The following is a 21,483-nucleotide window of genomic DNA, read 5'->3' on the forward strand; positions in this document are numbered from 1 at the left end:
TGTAAACAACTGCATAACTTATTTTATTCATATTCATTATTTCAGCTTTATGATACAGTGCAAGTTGTAGATACTACATCAAGCTTTCTTTAAATAATTCAAATATATTAACTGTGTTGCCAACAATCACGATTTGCAACAACTTCAGTCCTGAGCAAATCACTCTAAACTTAACACCACGAAGTCAGCCTAACATACAGTTCATTGACTGCTATGCAGCACATTCATAATAAGTATACATAAACCAAAATATTACAAAGTCACTTCCATTTCAGACTGCAATACATCTTGTAGAGAACAAATTACAAAGGCTCCCTCTCAAAACACAACCAGAATGTCTGCTTTCTATTTCTGATAGGGTATCAACTTCTTGAAACCCTGAGTACAACAATATTCTCCTCCACTTTGAAACGTGTAAGCTGTTGTACTACCTGAATTATCACACAGACACCACTGAATTGGTTAGTAACAGGAAGTATAAGTTCCTTGCTGGACTAAGTTAAAGTGCTATGTCAGAATATATAACATTTGTTAACTTAAAAGAAAACCGGTTGCATTTTACTTGGAATATATTGCAGTCTTAACAGAGAACAGTACATTCTGAGTATCTACTTTGGTTGATTATACATAAATTAAAGTCTTTCTCTCAACAACAGTTTCCTCCTAGGAACAGAATTATTATGTCTGTCAGCAGTGCACACTACCAACAGACTTTCAACCATCTTGTATTGCAGCAGTAACAATTTGATCTAGACAACAGACAAGATCACTTACTTAAAATATTGGGTCATACTACATCCTCAGACAATATTACTGCCATGCATAATAGTACCTAATCTGTGTTCTCTTAATTAAGGAGTTTAATATAAAAATTATTACATGTCCTCCATCTTGAAGTTCATGTACTGCACTTTTCTTTAATGTGGGCATGAAATAAATTCATGTTATATAACTGGTGCACCAGTGACCATATTCAGTATCTCATGCAGGACAAGATACTGATGGACTAAATTGGCTTATTATTAGACTAAAACTTAAAACTAAATACAGTAACATAAATTAGGCACTTCCTTTGTATGTGTTGAGATACTGGCATTTGTGTGTGTTCAAGTATGATGAGAGCATAAGTTTGAAAGTGCATCCTTTAAAATATGGCAGTTTAATGGCAGCAATATTTTCACTTGGGAGTTAAAAGAACAATGGGAATGTCTTCTATAGATTGTCAAATATTTATCCTGAATTTATTATATGCTTGAGTTAAATATTCTTTCCCAAAGTATAAACCTCAAATTCCAAGTCATTGTGATATGTTTCAACAGTCTTGACCAATTAAATTGCCATTGTTATCTCATGTTCATGTTCACTCACTCACAGTCCAAACTTTTTTCTATTCTCTGCCACTTTCACTTCTTTCCTCTCATTGTTACACCTCAGAAAACAGTCATTCATTTTAAAAATGATGACTAATGTACCTCCAAAAACAATAATTAGTATTCATTAATTTTAATGTATAAGTTGGTGTCTCCCAGTATGACATGAACAATCATTCAGTTGATGCAACAACAACAACAAAAACACAAGAAGTTTTATGTTGTTATTCAGAATAATGTAAATAACATATATGCCTATGCTCTGTGTTTTCAAAAAGTGTCTGCCTAAAGAAGATGTTTTATCTTCTTATGATAAACAGAGGCATTAAAATCCATTAACCAGAGTAAACGGATACAGCTCCTCTCTGTTACGTTTTTATTTGTTTAAAGTATTGTCACAGATTTCATCAGCTGATTTAACAAAAATACTGCTATATTATATACAGCGATTCTCATAATGAATACTATGCGTACATGATAAGATCACTATCATATTCTTTGACAATCACCATCTATCTCTAAATGTCTATTATAGACTACAATATAAAAAAATGTGTTACACTAAAAATAACTTTTTAAACATTCTTATAGTACTTATTACAATTTTGTCATTGCACTTAATTATACAATGTATGGAAGACCTAAGATCTAAAATTTTATAATACATTTTATATCAACTTAATATGTAGTTTGCAAACACCACGCATAGTTTCACTTCTAGATTGAGTAGTATCGATAATAATATAAAAAGAGAAACTTAGACTTTCTTTACTACTCTTTTGTATCACAAACTCTATAATGCTCTTTGGTTTTCATCACTTCATTCACATTATAAAAATTGGTGATATTAATATTTATTATTCAAAGTCAGATCATAACCATGATTATGTTGTTTATAGTCAGTTTGTAGCCTTAAAATCCAAACCACTGCTACTTGTAAATTTCCTGACAATAATACTTAATAAATCCAGCATCCATGTAGAAAATAAGGCATATTTAACATACAGTTTGGTCACAAAAAAATTTATTACAAATGTCCATGTGAATTTCTTAGTTTTACCTAACAATTAGCATATTCTAATAATATCAGCCTCCTTGTAAGATGATTACTTATCTCAGGGATTTATTCTAAAGATAAAACCATTTTATCTAATATGATCTGATAATTTTAGAGTATGGCTACATTATACCCACATTTGTAATATCACGGTATATTTAATCATAAAAGTTGGTGTACCTGACAATTACTTAGAAGTAGTAGCTACTGTGAAGAATGCTGCAGGTTACTGCTTAGGACCAGTGTCCTCATTTAATCCAGATAAAATAAGGGACTGGATATTCTGTAAATGAGTAATACCATATTATATGTCAGACTACCCACAATACATTCATCCAAATTTGCTTTACATTCGCTCTTCATCATGGCTTCAGATTTTACATCACCATTTTTTTCTAAGTAACTATAGAAACAATGTTGATTCTGCTCCTTGGCCTTTACACTGTGTGGATTTGGATGGTGTTGTTGATGTTTTGGACATACATGTTGCCTCTGTCTTCAGGGTTGAAGAGAGTAAGGTGAGTGAGTGTTGAAGTATATACAGGATTTCATTCAACAAACTAATGGGGGGAGGGGGGAGGCTGGTGCTCTCTCCATTGGATAAGACTGAGCACTAGCCAGTACACTTCACCACTTGGGTCTGTTGCACTAATATCTATTATAAACTCATGCTGAATCATCCTGCTCACTTCAACACTGAATAAAGAGACAGCATATACTTCCAGAACATCAGCGTCCCTGTCCATATCCGCACGGTGGCAGGACCCAACTGCAGCATCACCATCAACAATGAACCACCATGAAAGCCCAAAATCAGTAACTATAGGAATGTACGAGTATCCCACAACTTAAAGGTCCTTGTTTTATCCTTTAGCAATTTTACCAGTGCTTCCATCTGTAAATCCTCAGTTTCCAATCACTGTGTTCTCTTAAAGTTTAAATATCATAAAATATATCAACACAGCAAATGTAAAAATCTAAAATTAAATCCAAATGACTACATCACTCATTCACGCAACTGTAGCACGGCGTTGTTTGCCTTTCAGTAATTCATTAAGCTCATTCTCATTTCTGCAATACTTGAAATCTTTAGGTTGAACACCCTGGAAAATCTCCACTATACTGGGTTTCAGATTGTAGAACAAAATGGGCTGGTTCCGTCTGACAAAGTCCTCTATCAGAGACTTGATACCCTGTAATATAAAAGTGGAATATATAGAGAGCTTCTATTATAAGTACTGAAGTTCCTATTGAACCGATAAACATCACAGATGTGATTGAAAGCCTTTATTGGCTTCTTTGAATCCTAATAACCTAATTTTGTGCAACCATTCTTGTCCCTGATTTGAAATGAATCCTAGCATCCTACTGTTGTTGATTCTTAGAAGACTGCATTTCTGATCACCTTTCTGAAATTTTGGACATAGCTCACAGATCTTAAATCAGAATGTAAAACAAAAATTGCATTCAGTATTTTGTGCAGCCAATGGATCACACCAGACTGCCATATGAGAAATCTTTAACACTGTAAAATCTGTAAATTCCCTGTCACAAAATTCTGTGGTTTGTTAAATAAAAAATAAGACTTCAGAAATATCTAGATTGAACAGCTGACCACAATTGTACAATTTACACAAAATTTGAAAAAAAAAATGGTATGAGAATGGATATTTTACCATACATGCTTTTTGAGATCTCACTACTGGAAGCTGAGGTGACAAGTGTACATTCATATGTACAAAACTATTCCTGTTAATTATGTACATTATAATGAAACATTTCTGAAAAAAAGACCTATATGAATTGGAAATCTGTTTTCACGAAATATTTCTTCAGCCCTGAATAAAAACACAAATTATTAGTATAAAAATACGTTTAAGAGCCAGGAACTGTCCCAGACAGGAATAAAAAACGAAAATAACTCCACGTGAAATTTACACAGAGCAGCCATTCAGTAAACTTCTGAGTCAGTGCCACCAACCTAGCAGTCTAAATATAGTTGCATTTCTGGTCTTTCTAGACTTCTGGAAGAGGTTCTGAACATACACATATAGCAGTCAAGAAATTTACAGAAACAGCATACCTTCATAATGGGTTTCATGTTAAAAAAGGAACATCCCTGTATTAAATTTTCATGATAAATCAGTAGCATTCACCACATTTTAATTTATATTATAAAACATGCATATACACACTCCTTCCCTGAGTCTGGGGAACTCTTTTCTGCTTACCTTGGCAGCAGTGAAGTCTGCACCTTGAATGTGCCTGCTGTCAATCACAACTGGTACAGAACTAGACCCCTGCTTCATGCCTGCTTTTGACACTAGATTTCGCACATATTCAACAGATGGAAACACAAGACTTCTGTCTGGGGTGATCAATATATATTCACATCCAGATGGGCTCTGAAAACACATTCAGCTTTCAATAGAGTACTCTGGAAATTGTTTACATATATATATATATATTGATTTTGTCTCCCAAAATAGAACACAAAACTGGTACATAAAATGATTCCTCACAAACAGAAAACCAAGAACAAATTTGAATTAAGTCTCTATGCTTCAAAACAAATGTTGTAAAACTATAGCAAAAGTTCCCTGTAAGTACACTACATCTGTTGCCTGTTTTAACTTTTATACTGTGACATTTTAAAGGGCTTCAAAGCATCCAATATCAGCTAAATTGGCAAACATTTAACATCAAAATGTCACTGGATTTAGTGACTGGTCACTGCAGACTCTTCTACATCATTATTAAACTCTGATATTTACTAATTCATTTCAAAATTCCAAAACAGTTAACAGTTTCTGAAACCTGATCAGTAATTATGGTTTAGTACTACTAGATATTTGTTAACACAATTAATTAAGGTACTTCAGTCTTATGAGATACTCACAACTGCCTTCTCTACGCGAACACTTGGTCGTGCTGAAGCATACAGCAAGAACAAAACATTAATACCAATACCAATAACTATTCCAAGTTCCAAGCGGATGAAGAGGCAGGACAGGAATGTGGCAAATGCAGGAATTAGATCCACTTCTGAAAAACAAGAATATTTTGTAGATTATTGTTCAGTATCATCAAAAAACTTTAATCTGCTTCATACTACATACTGTACATGTAAATATTTCGTACCTTATTTGTGTGTGTTTTCATTCATTTTAGAAATCCATGCAATTTATTGTCTTGTATGGACATAAGAGTTTATTATTATTATTTGCACATAAAATTAATGCAAATATTTTCATAATTTTTACATATCTGCAAGCTGCTGAAGTGGTATCTTGTACAAGTATGTTAATATCACAGTACTGGACCTCTTTTTCTGAATATGGGCTTTTGTTCAACATACATGTAGTGCAGTCAAAAAGTGTGTGCATTCTTTCAACAGCCACCAAACAACATAGTAGAGTAAAATCTTGGTAATCAAATATATATGGGACCAAGTTACTGCCGGATTACCGAAAACGTCAGAATATGTCTCTATTTTTCCTGATATCATATATTGTAACATGTCTAACACCATACTCTTTAGCCAAATTAACAGGTTTTTCACATTTGTCTAGTTTCTTAAATTTGATTTGGTTAATCCTGGTCTGTCATACAATATTATATTATAAAAGGTTATCAACTCTGTCCAGTGTGACTGATAAAATGTTTTTTTCTCTCCTTTTTAATCTTTCATCCTTGACATGTTTCGGTCTTAGAGAGAATCTTCAGAAGGTTATATCAATACAGGCAGAAACTACTATTACAATGTGTTTGGTCAATATCAATACATACATACAATATCATCACAATGCCATGAATATAAAATGTGATCCTTTAACAACTACAGCAACGTGCATGAATACATTAAAATATTTATAAATTATTACAATACGCTGTTTACAAGTGTGGTTTAAAAATACTTTGTTAAAATCTAGAACCAATTTCGTTCGTGGCCTTTATACTGCCTCTCATTAACGGAAGTTGAATGTCTACCACTTCGTGGTTCCATTTTTTGATGAATAGGACTGTTTAGTGTTGTCCTGTTGTTCAGAACCAAATTGGTGGAAATTGTGTGATCTACTACAATGCATCATATCATTGGTCTCTTTTAGGAGAGGACTATTTAACTAAAACAGTATCACTAAGCTTCAAATAATCGGAATAAGCAAACAAAGGTGAAATGGTCCTTGTACTTAACTAATTAAGCACTATGCCATGAAGGTGTACAGGGGGAATGGATGTATAGATCCCTAATTTCTTGACCTCAGCACTAGATAGAAGGGGGTGGTCAGCTTCATGCCCCTCCTGCTTTACCCTGGGAAAGAGCCCCCAGTACCCACTGGATAGGAAGTTGGGTGGACCCCACAGCTGGTCCGGATGACGTGGAGAAGTGAAAATTCTTACCCTCACTGAGACTCAAACTGTGACCCCTTGGTTATCCAGCCTGTGCCCAGTCACTATACTGACTACGTTATCACGGATCTTATAAGCAAATAAAATGCTTTGAAATAATCTTAATTGTAACATACATATTCCTCATCTTGCAACTACTGGACCTACTGGAGAGGATAGAATCACTTACTTTTTGTTCTCCACATTGGTTTCACAACATGGAACTCGACCATGAAAACCACAGCAGCAATGATGACTGCAGCCAGGGACGCTTTCGGAATGTAATAGAAGTATGGTGTGAAGAACTGCAGGGACAGGATCACGAGGATACCTGCAACACAGCAGAGATGAAAAGTCAGTAAGGCATTGCTACAGAAACAGAAATCAATTCACAGCACAAACAGCTAAACATTCTAATTTTTTTCTAAGAAAAATAATGAATCAGTGTTTAAAACTTTAGAATATGAATACAAATTTCAATCCAAAGATTTTAGACACATTTACCAGTATAAACACCACCAAATGTTGTTTCCACACCACTGGCATGGTTTACGGCTCCACGAGAGAGGGCACCAGATACTGGCATGGAACTAACAAAGGAAGAGAGAATGTTGCATATGCCTATCGAAATCATTTCCTGAGTTGCATCTATGGCCTTCCCCTCCGCTATAACAGAAGAAACATGATATTAAAGTTTACTTGTTGCACTTTCTTGACCATATGAGTTGCATAATAATGTAACATTCATTTGCAATATTTGGTGACACAGCAATATGGCAACAGGACAGAACAAGATTCTAATGGAATTTAATACTCTTCATATCCTGTTGATGGGTAGTCACTGTGTGTGTTTCAAAGACTTTTGCAGTACTAAGATAATACATAATAGTTGCATGGTATGATTATTCAGAGCAACAAGTAAATGTAAAGTCTCATCATTGTCACTCTGTTTCTCCCCAAAATTGTAAAAGTCACACACCACTTCCATGTTGCAAACTTAAATTGTTAACAAATTGCAAAGGACATGGCCCAATCTACTCTAAACAGATTTAAAATTTTATCTAGAAATAAATTATATATCTATGTATGCCTAAAGCATTTAGATATACCTCACAAGTATAAATTTGGACATGTAACAAACATACTTCTCTGGCATCTATGAAAGTGTGTATGCATATGGCATGTGTGTCACAGTGTGAACAATGTATAAGTCAGAAATGACTGATCTAACAGTTTTGAAATTTAGAACTTCAACTGAAGGTCATAAACTGGGATTTGAAGCCATGCCCCAGGAGAAATATGATATTAAAGAAATCCAGCAAAAACATTTTCTGCCATATACTGGTGTTCTTAAGAGTAACATATATTTTGGGGTAGAGAGTTATGCAAACCATTTATACACATTGAAATAAATGTACAGTATATGTAAAGAGAGAAACAAAACAGTTTTCATTTGTGAAACATGAAGAATTTCATAACTGTATACATTTCACTGTTAATTAAAACAGCATGAAAGATTTAATTTAGGAAATTATTATTATTTATTTCATCCATAGCTGTAGAGAATTACAACTGGACATGTCAAATATCAACAACCTCACATAAAAACAACATAAGTAAAAAATAACATAACATTCACACNTGAAATGAGAAATGCATAAAACAGTTTAGTTTGAAAATCTAAAAGGAAGTGGCTACATGGGAGATCTAGGCATAGATAATGNAAAAACAACATAAGTAAAAAATAACATAACATTCACACAGTGATTCATGACTATAATACAAGCCTGAAGTGCTTGTCAGGAACAATTTTGTTTCTTTCACTTCACATGTCATTCAAGCACTTCTAGATAGAAATGGGCAAACCATCACATTGCCAATGTGATTAATACTTTCACATATGAATGGGGAGATGAGAAAGGCATAAAACAGTTTAGTTTGAAAATCTAAAAGGAAGTGGCTACATGGGAGATCTAGGCATAGATAATGAAATAACATTTATCTTAAAGTATGGAGTGGGGATGTCGATTAGATTTAAGTGGCGCAGAAATGGATCCAGTGGCAAGGCCTTGTGAATATGCTACAAAGCTTCATGTTTCATAAAGAATGAACAATTTATTCAGTAGCTGAGCAGCCATTAGCTTCTTAAGGTTAACTGTGCTTCATGGAGTGATCTAGTGAGGGAAAACCCATATTAATTTACTTACCAAATACTTTTGCCAGTGCAATATTCTCAAGAATTGCGAGCAAAGGGACAACAAAGGTTGCAGAGCCAAGGTTAGACGCCATCTCCAGAAAGGTGTAGGTGTGGTTGCCAACCTGTGCTGAGAATGGGGGTGGATGGAACGGTGGAAGTCCTGCCTTGACAATGCCGGTGAGGATGAATGGTTGTGAGCCATGGACTTCAAAGAGATATGCCATGACAGCACAGACAACCACCACAAGAATATTCCTTGATGTAGATATAAACCACAGGAACTGATTCACTGCCTTCTGGACCTTTGTTCTCTCCTTGACGTCTTGCGGACCCACAGGAATATCCTTCACCTTCTGTGATGCAAGAAGAGACAATATGAAGTTTAAACACACTCTTCACCTCCTTACATTCTTACATATTTAAAAAGTTCTACACAGTTTCACAGGAAATTAACGAAGCCACTTGGCAGAAAACTGAAAACTTTCTATAGATATAATAAAAACAGAATGGCCCACATTGGTATCAACGGATTATTAAATTCAAAAGCATAGATCTTCATAATTACAACACTCACTTAATAGAAAATCAACTGAGAGATATTATTTTAGTGATTCAGTAACATATTGAAAAACTCTTCTAGCTGGAACTTTTCTGAGCTAGCATTCTGATGTATGTAAGATTTGAGGCTTTCACGGCGGTGACTATGAAGAAAGCAGTCTTCTGGGATTTGGCACCGTGTATATGTGGTGTTAACTGACGTTTCGGAGGAACGTATCGCCCCCATCTTCAGGGTAGAAGAAAAAGTATAAGAATTCTGCAAGCGACAACACCGTGAGAAACGGTAAAGCAGACTGGAAATATACCAGCTATGCTCAACATAGCTTGTCGCTTGCAGAATTCTTATACTTTTTCTTCTACCCTGAAGATGGGGGCGATACGTTCCTCCGAAACGTCAGTTAACACCACATATACACGGTGCCAAATCCCAGAAGACTGCTTTCTTCATTCTGATGTATGTTCTCATTAGTTATGCTCAACCAAGAGATCATATATCTTATTAGCCAGCATTTTTACTGTTTGCCCAAATCAAAAATGTATTCCCTATCTTGAACTAATCAACTATCAAAAATGTCACATGTTATTTTTGTTCCATAATACAATATATTTACCCTTAGAAGAAGCAGGACTGCCATACATGTAAACCCAAGAATTGTATCCCATAGCCGTGTTTCTGAGATATGTTCAAACAACCTTTCCCATACATCCAGAAATTTGCTACCCGGAAAACTGAGGCCTAAAACATCTTTAATTTGTGTTGTTGCAATAATGATGGCTGCTGCAGATGTAAAACCAACAGATACAGGTCCAGAGATGAAGTCAATCAAAAAACCTGAAAAACAGAGCAGATTCCTTTTAGATTAAGAAACAATGGTTTATGTTAAGACAATTACCCATATTCACATATTATTAAAAGAACTTTTCTCTTCTTTGTAAACACACCTGACTGAGGAAGAAGTTCCATTAAATCATTCATATGGCACAATAATTTAATAATTGCACTTTTCAACCTCATACTTAATCAAAATCTCCATAAATCTGGCATAGTCTGCATTTTTATTCAGTATTTTTTTATTAACTGTATCTGTATTAAGAAACTTCCCTTAAATATTTATGTCACTTTCAGATTTGTATTTATCTATAAAAGATGTATCCTATGTCAATAATTACACTAAAAGAATGATATAAAAATTGAATTAAATATTGTCATGACCTATTTTATAAAAGACAATCTATGTAATCATAGATTTATGCTTTATTAAATTAATAGGCTTTCCCCAAGAACTGCTGGTAAATTGTAAACTTTTAAGAGCTGCTTACTTCATGTTAGAATGCCAGATTTTAAATGGACAATCTCCACTCTGGACTCAAACAGAAGAATGTGGAAACAGAAACACATACAAAAGTCTTCAAATCCACAGACTTATTTAGTCACAATTTTGTTGAAAGCATAATATTTCTGAAGTGCTTTGAAATGATGATTTCCAGCAGGCAGCAACTTTCTCTTTTACTCTCCAGTAATTGGCTTCCCTTCCAGTTATGAAGAGCTGTACCACATGTTAGACATTTACTTATTTGTTGAATGTCAAGTTAGGTAAACCCACTTTATGAAATGATTTCAAAAATAAATATTATAGTATGATATGTTTAACTTTATCATGTGCCAAACATCAATTTCAACAGCAGAATATATGTTATGTGAACTTAAATCAGTAGTTCCACACACAACTTTTACAGCCAGTTCTTTAAATTCCCACATGCTTTAATATCAGATGACATTTTAAACTTAACAGAATAAGAGTGATTGGAATAAAGTGAAAACATGACTATGCGAACTTCCTTATTTGATCATACCAGTTTCTGCAAGAAGCAGTATTCAAATGGTAAACCAGATCACTAGCTTCCATTACACTTTATGTTCTAACAAAGACCAAGTTAGAAGCAGTGACACAGATTTTCTATTAAAATTTGTATAATCCTGTCAAAAAGTTTTTGGTTTATGTAGAAAAATTATACCTTTTTACTTTACTTTTATTTGCCATGAGAAATATTGTGACATGTCAAACCGTTGTTGGGCAACGGGAAGTGGAACAAGTTACCACGAAAAGCAGAAAGGTAAAATCTCAATTTCAGTATTCTATCTTAAAAGTTTCTCGTTTTTCTATTTCTTATTGTTACGTCTTCCTTTGCTTTCCCTCCTGTACCACGTAGTTCTCTGAATCTTAATTCTAGCTGCTCTCTGCTTAGTAACAACTCACAGCTGATTGACATACCTTCTATACATTAGAGGTAAATAATGCAATTTGTTATATATACCTTTGCTGATTTTATCTTTCATCATATATGGTGGACCACTTATTTGTTAGGTTTTGTATGCTCCTCCCACACTAAAGCTGGTATGTTTAATCATCTTCCTGATCTAAAATTACCTTAATTTTTCTCTTGAATATCTACCTTCTCCATTGCACAACACTCATGCAGTCTAGTGGGCTTAAAGATAGGATTTTATTATAGTTAATATATGAAATATGATTTGAACAGTTAAATATACATATGTAAGTCTATAACATTCTTAATTCTTAATCATTTATCCTCATTTATTTTTTCATCCTTCATTGTAGCATTACCTCGAAAGATGATGATGCAAATTATTAAATTTTATTACCAGCATACTTCTCTTGCTTGCCTATTAGTTTTTATCAAGTTATCAAATGTATATTTAAAACATACAATGTCTTATATATATTTTCCTTAAATACCTTTATGCACTTCTAAGTAAAATCCAGTATGGTATAGAAAGGGTCATGTAACTTCGAACAAGGCCAAGAGTAACCTTGAATGTGCAGAAGAAAATTTTCAGACAGCATCTAACTAGGTTATGAAATATATAAATCTGTCTTTATTATGTTGGTCACCTGTATTCCACCCACCAATGCAAAACTGAAAATTAATCTAGGTTTAGTAGGTATACTAATGAGCTGTTTTGAATTGTATGTGTGACCTGTGAAAATTATCATTTCACATTTTACAAAACTTGTCACTTGTCACTTTAATCATATATAAACCAGATCCAATTATAATGCAGTCAACAGGCTACATCGTTATGCTTGTGTTTTAAATGGAATTATTGTTATCCTCAGGCTAGATAACTGATTGGCACCAGGGCTGGCATGACAGCACAGACAAATCAAACAGCCAATTGGGGTGGCATGATATTAGGGTTAGGACACTTTACATTCTTTCCGTTGAATGAAAACTTATTACTGCTGATCATCTGTTTATTTTGTGACCAATAATTAGCAGTATTCTTAAATTTGTTATTCAACAATGAAAATAAAACTGTTTTAAGAATTATGACATCAATTTAAAATTAAAATAAAGCTGGCAGTTCAAATCAGTTGTCAAGAACATGATTTCTTACTTTATAGCGACATATCTGATCATACTGCCACAGGGAATACAGGTTATTTTGTCACTGTGTTATTATAAGATTTTATTGATTGCCCCTGACTCGATCATTTTGAAATGGTTCACAGCTGATAAACTGTTCAGAACCACTGTTCTAAAAAAAAAAGTTGATTCTGTGATATAGAATATCAATTTGGGTAATTCAGTCTTTATGTTTATGCAAGAATTATTTGCTTTCCATATAAGAATACAACCTGAAATCATGATGAACACTGTTAAAGCTATGCTCTACCATGATGAGCCACACTTACCTAGCTGAAGTATCCCCATAAGTAATTCTACACAGCCTGAGAGAAAACAGAGCAGAACAGCAAACTCTGGACCCAAGTCATGGAGGTTCTCTCGAGTTAGAATGGCGGCGATGGCTGTAGGACCCACTGGAGAATCCTTACACGAGCCAAATATGGCATAAACAAAACATGCCATAAAGGAAGAATACAGTCCATACCGTGGAGGTAAACCTGCGACATTGGAATAAGCAATGGCTTGGGGTATGACTGTGAGACCAACAGTAAATCCAGCCACAATGTCCGAAATGGCTGCACGACAAGTGTACTGAGGAAGCCAGCTGAGGATTGGAACTCTTTTGTACAACAGTTTGCGAGTACAACTACGACGCGCTCGCTTCACTACCCAGTGGATCGCTGACCTACTGCTGTTCCCATCATTTCCACCTCCTGGGGTGCTGCCGTCAACACCTCCAGCTGATCCGACACCAGAATGATGGAATCCTCTTCTGGGGTGTCTAGCTCCATCGATTTCAGCTTTCCCTAGCTCTGAGAGTGTAACAGCAACGTTGTCACAATTACCATCTGCAAAATACGAGACATATATTATGTTTAGACAGCAATAAATATGAATAAGCCTCTATCAATATAAAATATTCTCAGCACTTAACAAATACCTTGGTGACTAGTTGGGATGAACTTATAACAGATAATTCTTAAGTGTAGAAAAATGTGCAAAATTCAGTTCATTTTCTGAATGATGTGCGTAAAATCTACATATTAAATGGAATTTGTGATATTGGCTATTAATAATTTAATAGCAATTTTAATTTTGCTTTAATTTTTATTCATTTAATATCAAGTTTATTGTCTAGTTTTAACTATATTTGAGCCGTATTTTGAAATTAAGATGTAACTGTTAGCATAGAATAATCCCACAGACAAGATATGAATTCATATTAATTAATGATGCAATTCAGAAGCCAAACAGTATTCATGTACACCTGAGGATGACCAAGGAAAAGGGTCGAAACACATAGCAATACCATAATAACAAATAATAACAAATGTTTACACAGTAATATCTATTTTGTTTCTTTTGGTTATTTGTTGTGTGAGTGTCCCAAATTATATCTATTTGTATTTACATATCATGTGGAGCTTCTTATTTTCTGTTTGCCCATCTTTATATTTTATCTCAATGGAATAAACAAATATTATGTTACTGGATATTATCCATCCTCCTGTTTATATTTCAAAACACAAAGTTTCTGACACTGGATTCTGTCTCTGTCTTCAGGTAAAACCTACTCAATTGGGCCCAACTGAGTAGGTTTAATCTGGAGGCAGAGACAGAATCCAATGTCCGAAACGTGTTTTGAAAAGTTTGATTTGTTTCATTCTGGTCCGTCACACTAACAATTACAAATATAAATCACTCCATCCAATGTGACCTGCAAGTTTTTTACTACATGAAAACTTACAGGTCACATTGGACAGAGTGATTTATATTGGTACGTGTTTTGAAACATAAACAGGACAGTGTTTTAGATAAAAACAGGACCATGGATAATGTCCAGAAACACAATATTTGTACTGTTGTACCATCACCACAAACTTATAGATCTTATCAATGAAATATGATGAAATTTTATATTTTGAATTTCATTTCAGCCTGAATAAATCAAATAAAATTGTGGACATATTTCATACAAAGCTCAAATTTACTTTTATCGCTTTCCTCAAAAAAATAACTTAGTAAAGAAGGTAGCCTCGACATTAAATATTATAATTTAATTAAATTAAAATCTCATTTTATTTATTACTTTTGTTTGAAACACTCCTTGAATATTTAACAAAACTGAAGGAAGAATAATTTATGATGATCCAGCCTATCAGCGGCCTCCGTAGTCTAGGGGTAACGTTCCCACCACATGACTCAAGGTACGCGGGTTCAAACCCGGCGGAGGTCGTGGAAATTTTAAGGGCGGAAAAATTCAGGTAACAAGTCCTCTGGGAGGGACTTTAAGCCGTGGGTCCCGTGTCGTAGATTTACGGCATGTAAAAGATCCTCGTGTCTCTAGGAGACCTCTGAGCAAAATTAGGCAAAAGTTTCCGGCCCAAGTAGTTTCCAATGCCTCTGGTAGATGGGGAAGTATCGGGTACCACTGCCAGCCTCGCTGGCTGAACGGGGCTGATAGCGAGCACCAGTATCGGAAGGGTATGGCGACTGGTAGAATATCACAGGGGGACGTACAATAGACTATTAGTCGCGGTGTATGGGGAAAACCCACCTCCTCCAATAATAATAATAATACTAATAATAATAAAATGCAGTCTATCAGTATCATTTTTAATTTTGTATACAAATATCATCATGAACACACTTGTTGCATAAATGAATACTAATGAAATATATTCAAAACTTGAGAGAAAGAATCTAGAAAAGACTTTTACTGTAAACGTACATATATACATACTCAGTATACTCATTATTACCCTTTTCTGTGTTGAATTTTCTCTGTCACATTAAATTATTTTCTACATAGCCTGCTTTATGTTGTGACATCTGACGTACTTATGGCAATGACTGTAAATATTACTGGCTTTAGAATCTGACATGTAGTTAGGTAGATAGGTATCAACATTGGATGAGCCTGCTGTCTCCATCTTCAGGGCAAAAGAATTAATTTTACTTAACTATTAACTTTATATTTTCAACCTTTTGTCATCTTTTGGTTGTACTGTGTAAGAAAAGGTTAACTACTATCCAGCAGGATATTAACCTTCAACGGTTGACCCTAACCCTCCAAACTCTTCTATCTGGATGATGGAGGCAGTAGGGTATTCCGAAATATTGGTATCTACCTACCAAACTACATGGCGTCACATCCTAGAATATAGTAATCCTCAGGACTTCGTCCTACTCGTATATTAACTTTCCATCGTCGTGCAGAACTGAAGATGACAAATAATTAGTACGTGTCTGTTATAATACTATTTGGATATTCACTGTCAGAGCTGCTACTATAAACTTTAACGAGTCACGTTGTGTACAACACTATCATGCTGACCAATGACGCGACGGACAACGGAAATGTACCTCCCGAAGCCAACCTGTCACACTGAACATCATACTCCCTTAGCGGCGAAAGAAAACAATCGTTGCGAAATACAACAAACACTTTTCTGATATTTCGAAATGTACTTCGTTTGTTAACGTGATTCTAGACGATGGAACTAGATGGAAATTAGCGGTCTGCTTTATGCCTCGACCGTTTTACCTCCTGAGGAAAGAGTCCCTTCTACGCGCTACACAAGAAAATGGGTAGGTCCCAGACAAAAGTGTCTGCCACGTGCCCTGGAATCGAACTCCGACAATCAAAAGAGAACTTTCCCATCTGGGCTAAAATTTATTTGAAATTAAAGTCATCTATCGATTACCAAAATACTTATAAAAAAAAACAAACAGAAAAGGTTGGCCAAATGTGTCTCTCTAGTGCAGGCTTACATCATTCTTGGGCGCACCATAGCTCAAGCGGTTAGTCGCTGGCTTCCCACCGCGGCGGCCCGGGTTCGATCACGGGTATGGTCAAGTGGGATTTGTGGTGGACAAAGTGGCGTTGTGGCAGGTTTTCTACAAGTACTTCGGTTTCCCCTGCCAATCTTCATTCCACCAATTGCTCCACAATCACCCTCACCTATCATCTGGGGCTGGTACAATAGGCCAGAAGTGGCCGCAGTACAAGGGACTTAGTCCCACCCCAATAACAATAAAAAAAAAATATATCATTCTTGCTCCCTATTCGAAAGTATCATAATGGATTAAGTCCATGAGCAATTTCGGTTATAATGACTAAAACTGTTCCTTCCATGTTTCTGTCGCCATCTTGGCAACTTCAACTTCGCGGTTTATACTGATACAGCAGCTTCGGGACTGGGTTTTTAAGCACATCCAATTGTTTTAGATATTATTTATAATTCTAATTTACTACTGCTTAAATATTTGTTATTCAAACTTGTATTTTTTAATTGCACCATTACGTTTATGATCCGACATTTTGTTGTATCCTGCGACAGCTCTGAGGAACTCATTTCCGCCTTCCCCTTTCTTCTCTTTTTTGTGTTTTCGTTAACGTCTAACATACGAAACCATAATTATATACTTTATGAAGTTTTTCAGACCCACATTAACAACAAAATTGAATCTAACAAAAAATACTACAGCTTAGAGAAACACTGAATCATCAAAAGACTCCATATATTAATACTGACAAAATATGTCGCTGCAGGTGCGAACCGATATCTCAGTCAGTGACAAACTTGGCGCTAGAGTCAATACACTGTCTCTACCACCAAGAATAATATCGAGTATGATGTGAAGTCATTAAGTTGAATACTGTAAGCAGATCATAATAATCCCAGCTTGACACACAGAAATTTTCTTGCCTACATTGCTCTAGACAAACAGGAGAGTTCCCCCAACTGTTACTTACATAACCGGACACGCAGCGCTAGATACGTGACACGTGATGTAGAATTAAAGGTCTCCTACGAAATTGACATTTTAAACAAAGGAACAATGACTTAACCTACGTTTTACGGTTAATAATACGGCGTTTTCATTATTGTCTGTCCTTTTTTTTCGGAACTTCAGAAGATTACATTGAACACCGAGAAGTTTTTACCGTAAATTGATTGGGTTAGATCGAAAAGGGCACAAGTCTGCGTTTCAGTCACTCCTTTATGAACTGATACAAATATTGTGACTGATATTTTGAGCACTGTCCATTATTCCAGTTTTAATCATTAAGTCCCAATGTTCTGGAAAATGGCTCTGCTACTTTCAGTAAGTGACAGGAAGAACGTATGCCATTCCATTGGGACCCTACGCAAAGCTAATATGAAATCTTGGTCATAGGCTTGAAAAATCTGGGACGAACGGCAATGTTGAAAATACAAGTCAAACGATTTAATCTGGGGGCACGGGGTAGCGTAGTTGGTTGAAGGGCTATGCTACAAACCTAATCCTTCCAGCCGCACTATGGCCCTGGGGTCGACTCAGCCTCTAACAGAAATGAGTACCAGGAATTAATTAAATAATTTTCCTGGGGAGTAGAGCGCGGCCGGCGCGTAAGGCAGACAACCTTACCGCCATCTTTGAGCCGATTGTCTAGATAATGTGGGAGCCTCAACCTCTCACAACCCTATGGGCCTTCACGGCCTGGTACAGGGATAGCTTTACATTACTTACGATTTAAACTTAATCGATTAAACTGTTACCTCTGGTATTTGTTCTCATGCGCATACAACAACGATCTTCATAACACCATACACATAAGGGAAGCAAAAATAAGTCATCAATGTGTACATGACTAAATTACAACACTATATACGCAAGTCGTCACACATGGTCTTCTGATAATATTTTTGCAAAGGGATAAACAGAAGAGGCATCTCTATATTAACTGACAAACGAGCTAGCCCAGGAGCCTGGAGAGCGTAGTCGGTATAGCGACTGGATACGGGCTGGATAACAGAGGGATCGGAGTTCTAGTCCCGATAGGGTCAAGAATTTTCTCTTCTCTACGTCGTCCAGACAGATTCTGGGGCCCACCCAGCCTCCTACAGAATGGGTACAGGGGGTAAAGCGGCCATAGTGTGCAGCTCACCTGTCACCTCAAACTAGTGCTGAAGTCAAGAAAACGTGGATATCTATACACCCACTCCACCATACGCCTTCATGGTATAGTGCTTAATTAGCTAAGCACACGGATAACTTTACCTTCTACGAGATACCCAACCATCATCCACTGTACGGAATTGTTTTTTTTCTCCCCTTAGCACTACAGCCTCAGTGGGCCTAGACCTACCTCCATGAACTTCTCCGTTCACTTCGGTTTTTCTAGATCTTACACATATGGTAGGACTCCTTGGGCGGGTGATCAGCTCGTCGCAAGGCCTGTACTTGTACATAAACACAGAAAAACGCACACAAACTAAACATCCATGCCTTGAGTGGGATTCGAACCCAAGATCCCGGTTTCCAAGCGAGCGAAGACAGTACATGCCTTAGACCGCTCGGCTACCGTGACCGGCACGGAATTGTTTGGGGTGTTTAGATTGTGGTTTTCTGGGTTATGACACTGTGTAATCCGGTAGACAATTACTAACATTTTCTAAGAAACAACATCTTCCATCTTCATAAGGAAAAGGCAGATTCCTCTGAAACGCTGGTAGTCACCTAAAAGACTACACGGTGCCATAATCCAGAAGACCATAGTCTAAATCCAAACAATCGGGGTAACTTTTCTTCTTAAATAACTGCTTGTTACCAAAATTCGTCAAGACATTGCCTGTTCTCATCACTCTGTTCGAGTCCAGTTCAGGTCGCCACGTCATCTTTATCTAAAATTATATTTTAATATCACCAGCAAGAAGGCCAAAGATACGACGTTTCGGAATTGTATACTGACGGAACCGGCGGAAATTATGGCCGAGATAATAGCTATCCTGGCTGAGGAGCTTCATGATTCTACTCAGTCCCTCCAGGTATATACCGGGATAATAAATTTAATTAGGCCAGAGTAATTTCCTTTCACATCCATTTTAATGGGCTATTTACCAATAATTCAATTCTGTATAGTCTGAGTTACTGACAGCGTCGGTTAAACACTCTCTAAAATATCAATTTAATGTTATCTTACCACTTACATGTAGCTCTGCCAAGGAACCAATTCCCCTGCCGGTTTTTAAATCTAAATAATTTTTGAATTCATCATTCTCCTTTATGTAAAATGCGCACACTTCTTCACTGGATTATTCTTCCAAATATTAAGCGTTGAGTACAAATTGTTAAGTTCCTCGATATTAAATTTTTAATTTTATATTAAATAAGGACCGCCTCTGTGGTCTAGTGGTCAGAGTTCCTGGCTACAGATCCAGAGGTCCGGGTTCGATTCCCGGCGCTACAAGATTTTCTGAGAAGTAGTGGGTCTGGAACGGGGTCCACTCACCCTTGTGAGGATAACTGAGGCTCCGGTCTAGAAAACCGAAATTAACGGCCGTGGTGATTCGCTGCGCTGACCACGCGACACCCTCTATCCGCTAAAGTTGGCACTAACATTGCCGAGAAGCGTCGGTCGCTCAGTCGGTATAGTTCATTTGTGGACCACAGACCACGGAGTTCTTTTATTAAGTACTAACTGACTAACTCTTATCGAGCTGAGTCCTTCATGAGAATCCACCAGTCAGCTACTCAAGAAGTTCACAACATTTTACGGAACCCCAAGGTTCACTACCGGAAGGATGTTTCCCGGAAATGAACTGCCGCTCAAAATACTTCATCCTCATAGCAGAGATACAAAAATATTAACTTACTATTGCAAACGATAGTATCTGGTTGTGCGATCTCAGATTCAACATGCAGTAAAGTATGATGATACAATATAGTAATAGCAGTATGGGAATCGCCGGGTTTTTGTACTTCCCCGGCGTGACAGGGAAGGCCCGCACATCAGCGCTTCTGCATTACTGTCACTACATCAGCTGATGATATGACGTAAATCATTTATGCAAGACAGGAACAAACGAGAACTCGTTTCTAAGCACAAAATACCTTTTACTTTCACGGTATATTTACCGAATACAACTGTCAACTACACAGTCGGGGAATGATTGCTACCCGTAGGTTCAGAAGCTGCTATCACCCGGTCTCCCACATAAAACCCAAAGTCCTATGATTTTGACAACTGTTTTACAGGGGGGTGAAACTTAGTCTCACAGACTAAGGAGAGAATACACACTGAGGACCCTCGAGAGCAGGGTGCATAGGATAATCCCTGAACACACGAAAACGAAGTAACACGACACTAGCAAGAGGCTTCATATTTGCACTTGCACACGAATACTATTACATGATAAAATCAACAAATATGGGATGGGTTAGACATGAAGCACGTATAGAAATATGAGACATGCACATAAAATTTCACTTGGAGAAGCTAAGTGTAAGACATCATTTGGGAAATAAAGGCGTAGAAGAATGACATTAAAATAGGGTTTGAGGTTGTGGACTGTACTGAACTGGCTCAGAGCAGAATCCAATGATGTGCTCCTGTACTCACTACAGTGAATTATCAGGTCCCATAAATGGTGAGGAATTCTGACCATCAAAGTGAGCATGATCTTCTCAAAGATGACATTGTTCCGTGGAGT

General features: G+C 36.4%; 1 protein-coding gene across 1 annotated transcript in view; it reads right to left on the reverse strand.

The window, feature by feature from the left end:
* Window positions 1–21,483, reverse strand: part of LOC111875326 (sodium-independent sulfate anion transporter) — a 56,863-nt gene continuing 35,380 nt past the window's right edge. The window contains exons 2-9 of the mRNA XM_023871480.1: window positions 13,291–13,851; window positions 10,183–10,403; window positions 9,024–9,366; window positions 7,321–7,482; window positions 7,007–7,147; window positions 5,327–5,472; window positions 4,659–4,832; window positions 1–3,620 (exon numbers count right to left, since the gene is read on the reverse strand). Coding sequence (XP_023727248.1) covers window positions 3,438–3,620; window positions 4,659–4,832; window positions 5,327–5,472; window positions 7,007–7,147; window positions 7,321–7,482; window positions 9,024–9,366; window positions 10,183–10,403; window positions 13,291–13,851 — 1,931 coding nt within the window. The 3' untranslated portion in view covers window positions 1–3,437. The remainder of the gene's footprint in view (window positions 3,621–4,658; window positions 4,833–5,326; window positions 5,473–7,006; window positions 7,148–7,320; window positions 7,483–9,023; window positions 9,367–10,182; window positions 10,404–13,290; window positions 13,852–21,483) is intronic.

This window comes from Cryptotermes secundus, unplaced genomic scaffold (genome assembly GCF_002891405.2).
Source record: "Cryptotermes secundus unplaced genomic scaffold, Csec_1.0 scaffold442, whole genome shotgun sequence".
Taxonomy (NCBI): Eukaryota; Metazoa; Arthropoda; class Insecta; order Blattodea; family Kalotermitidae; genus Cryptotermes; species Cryptotermes secundus.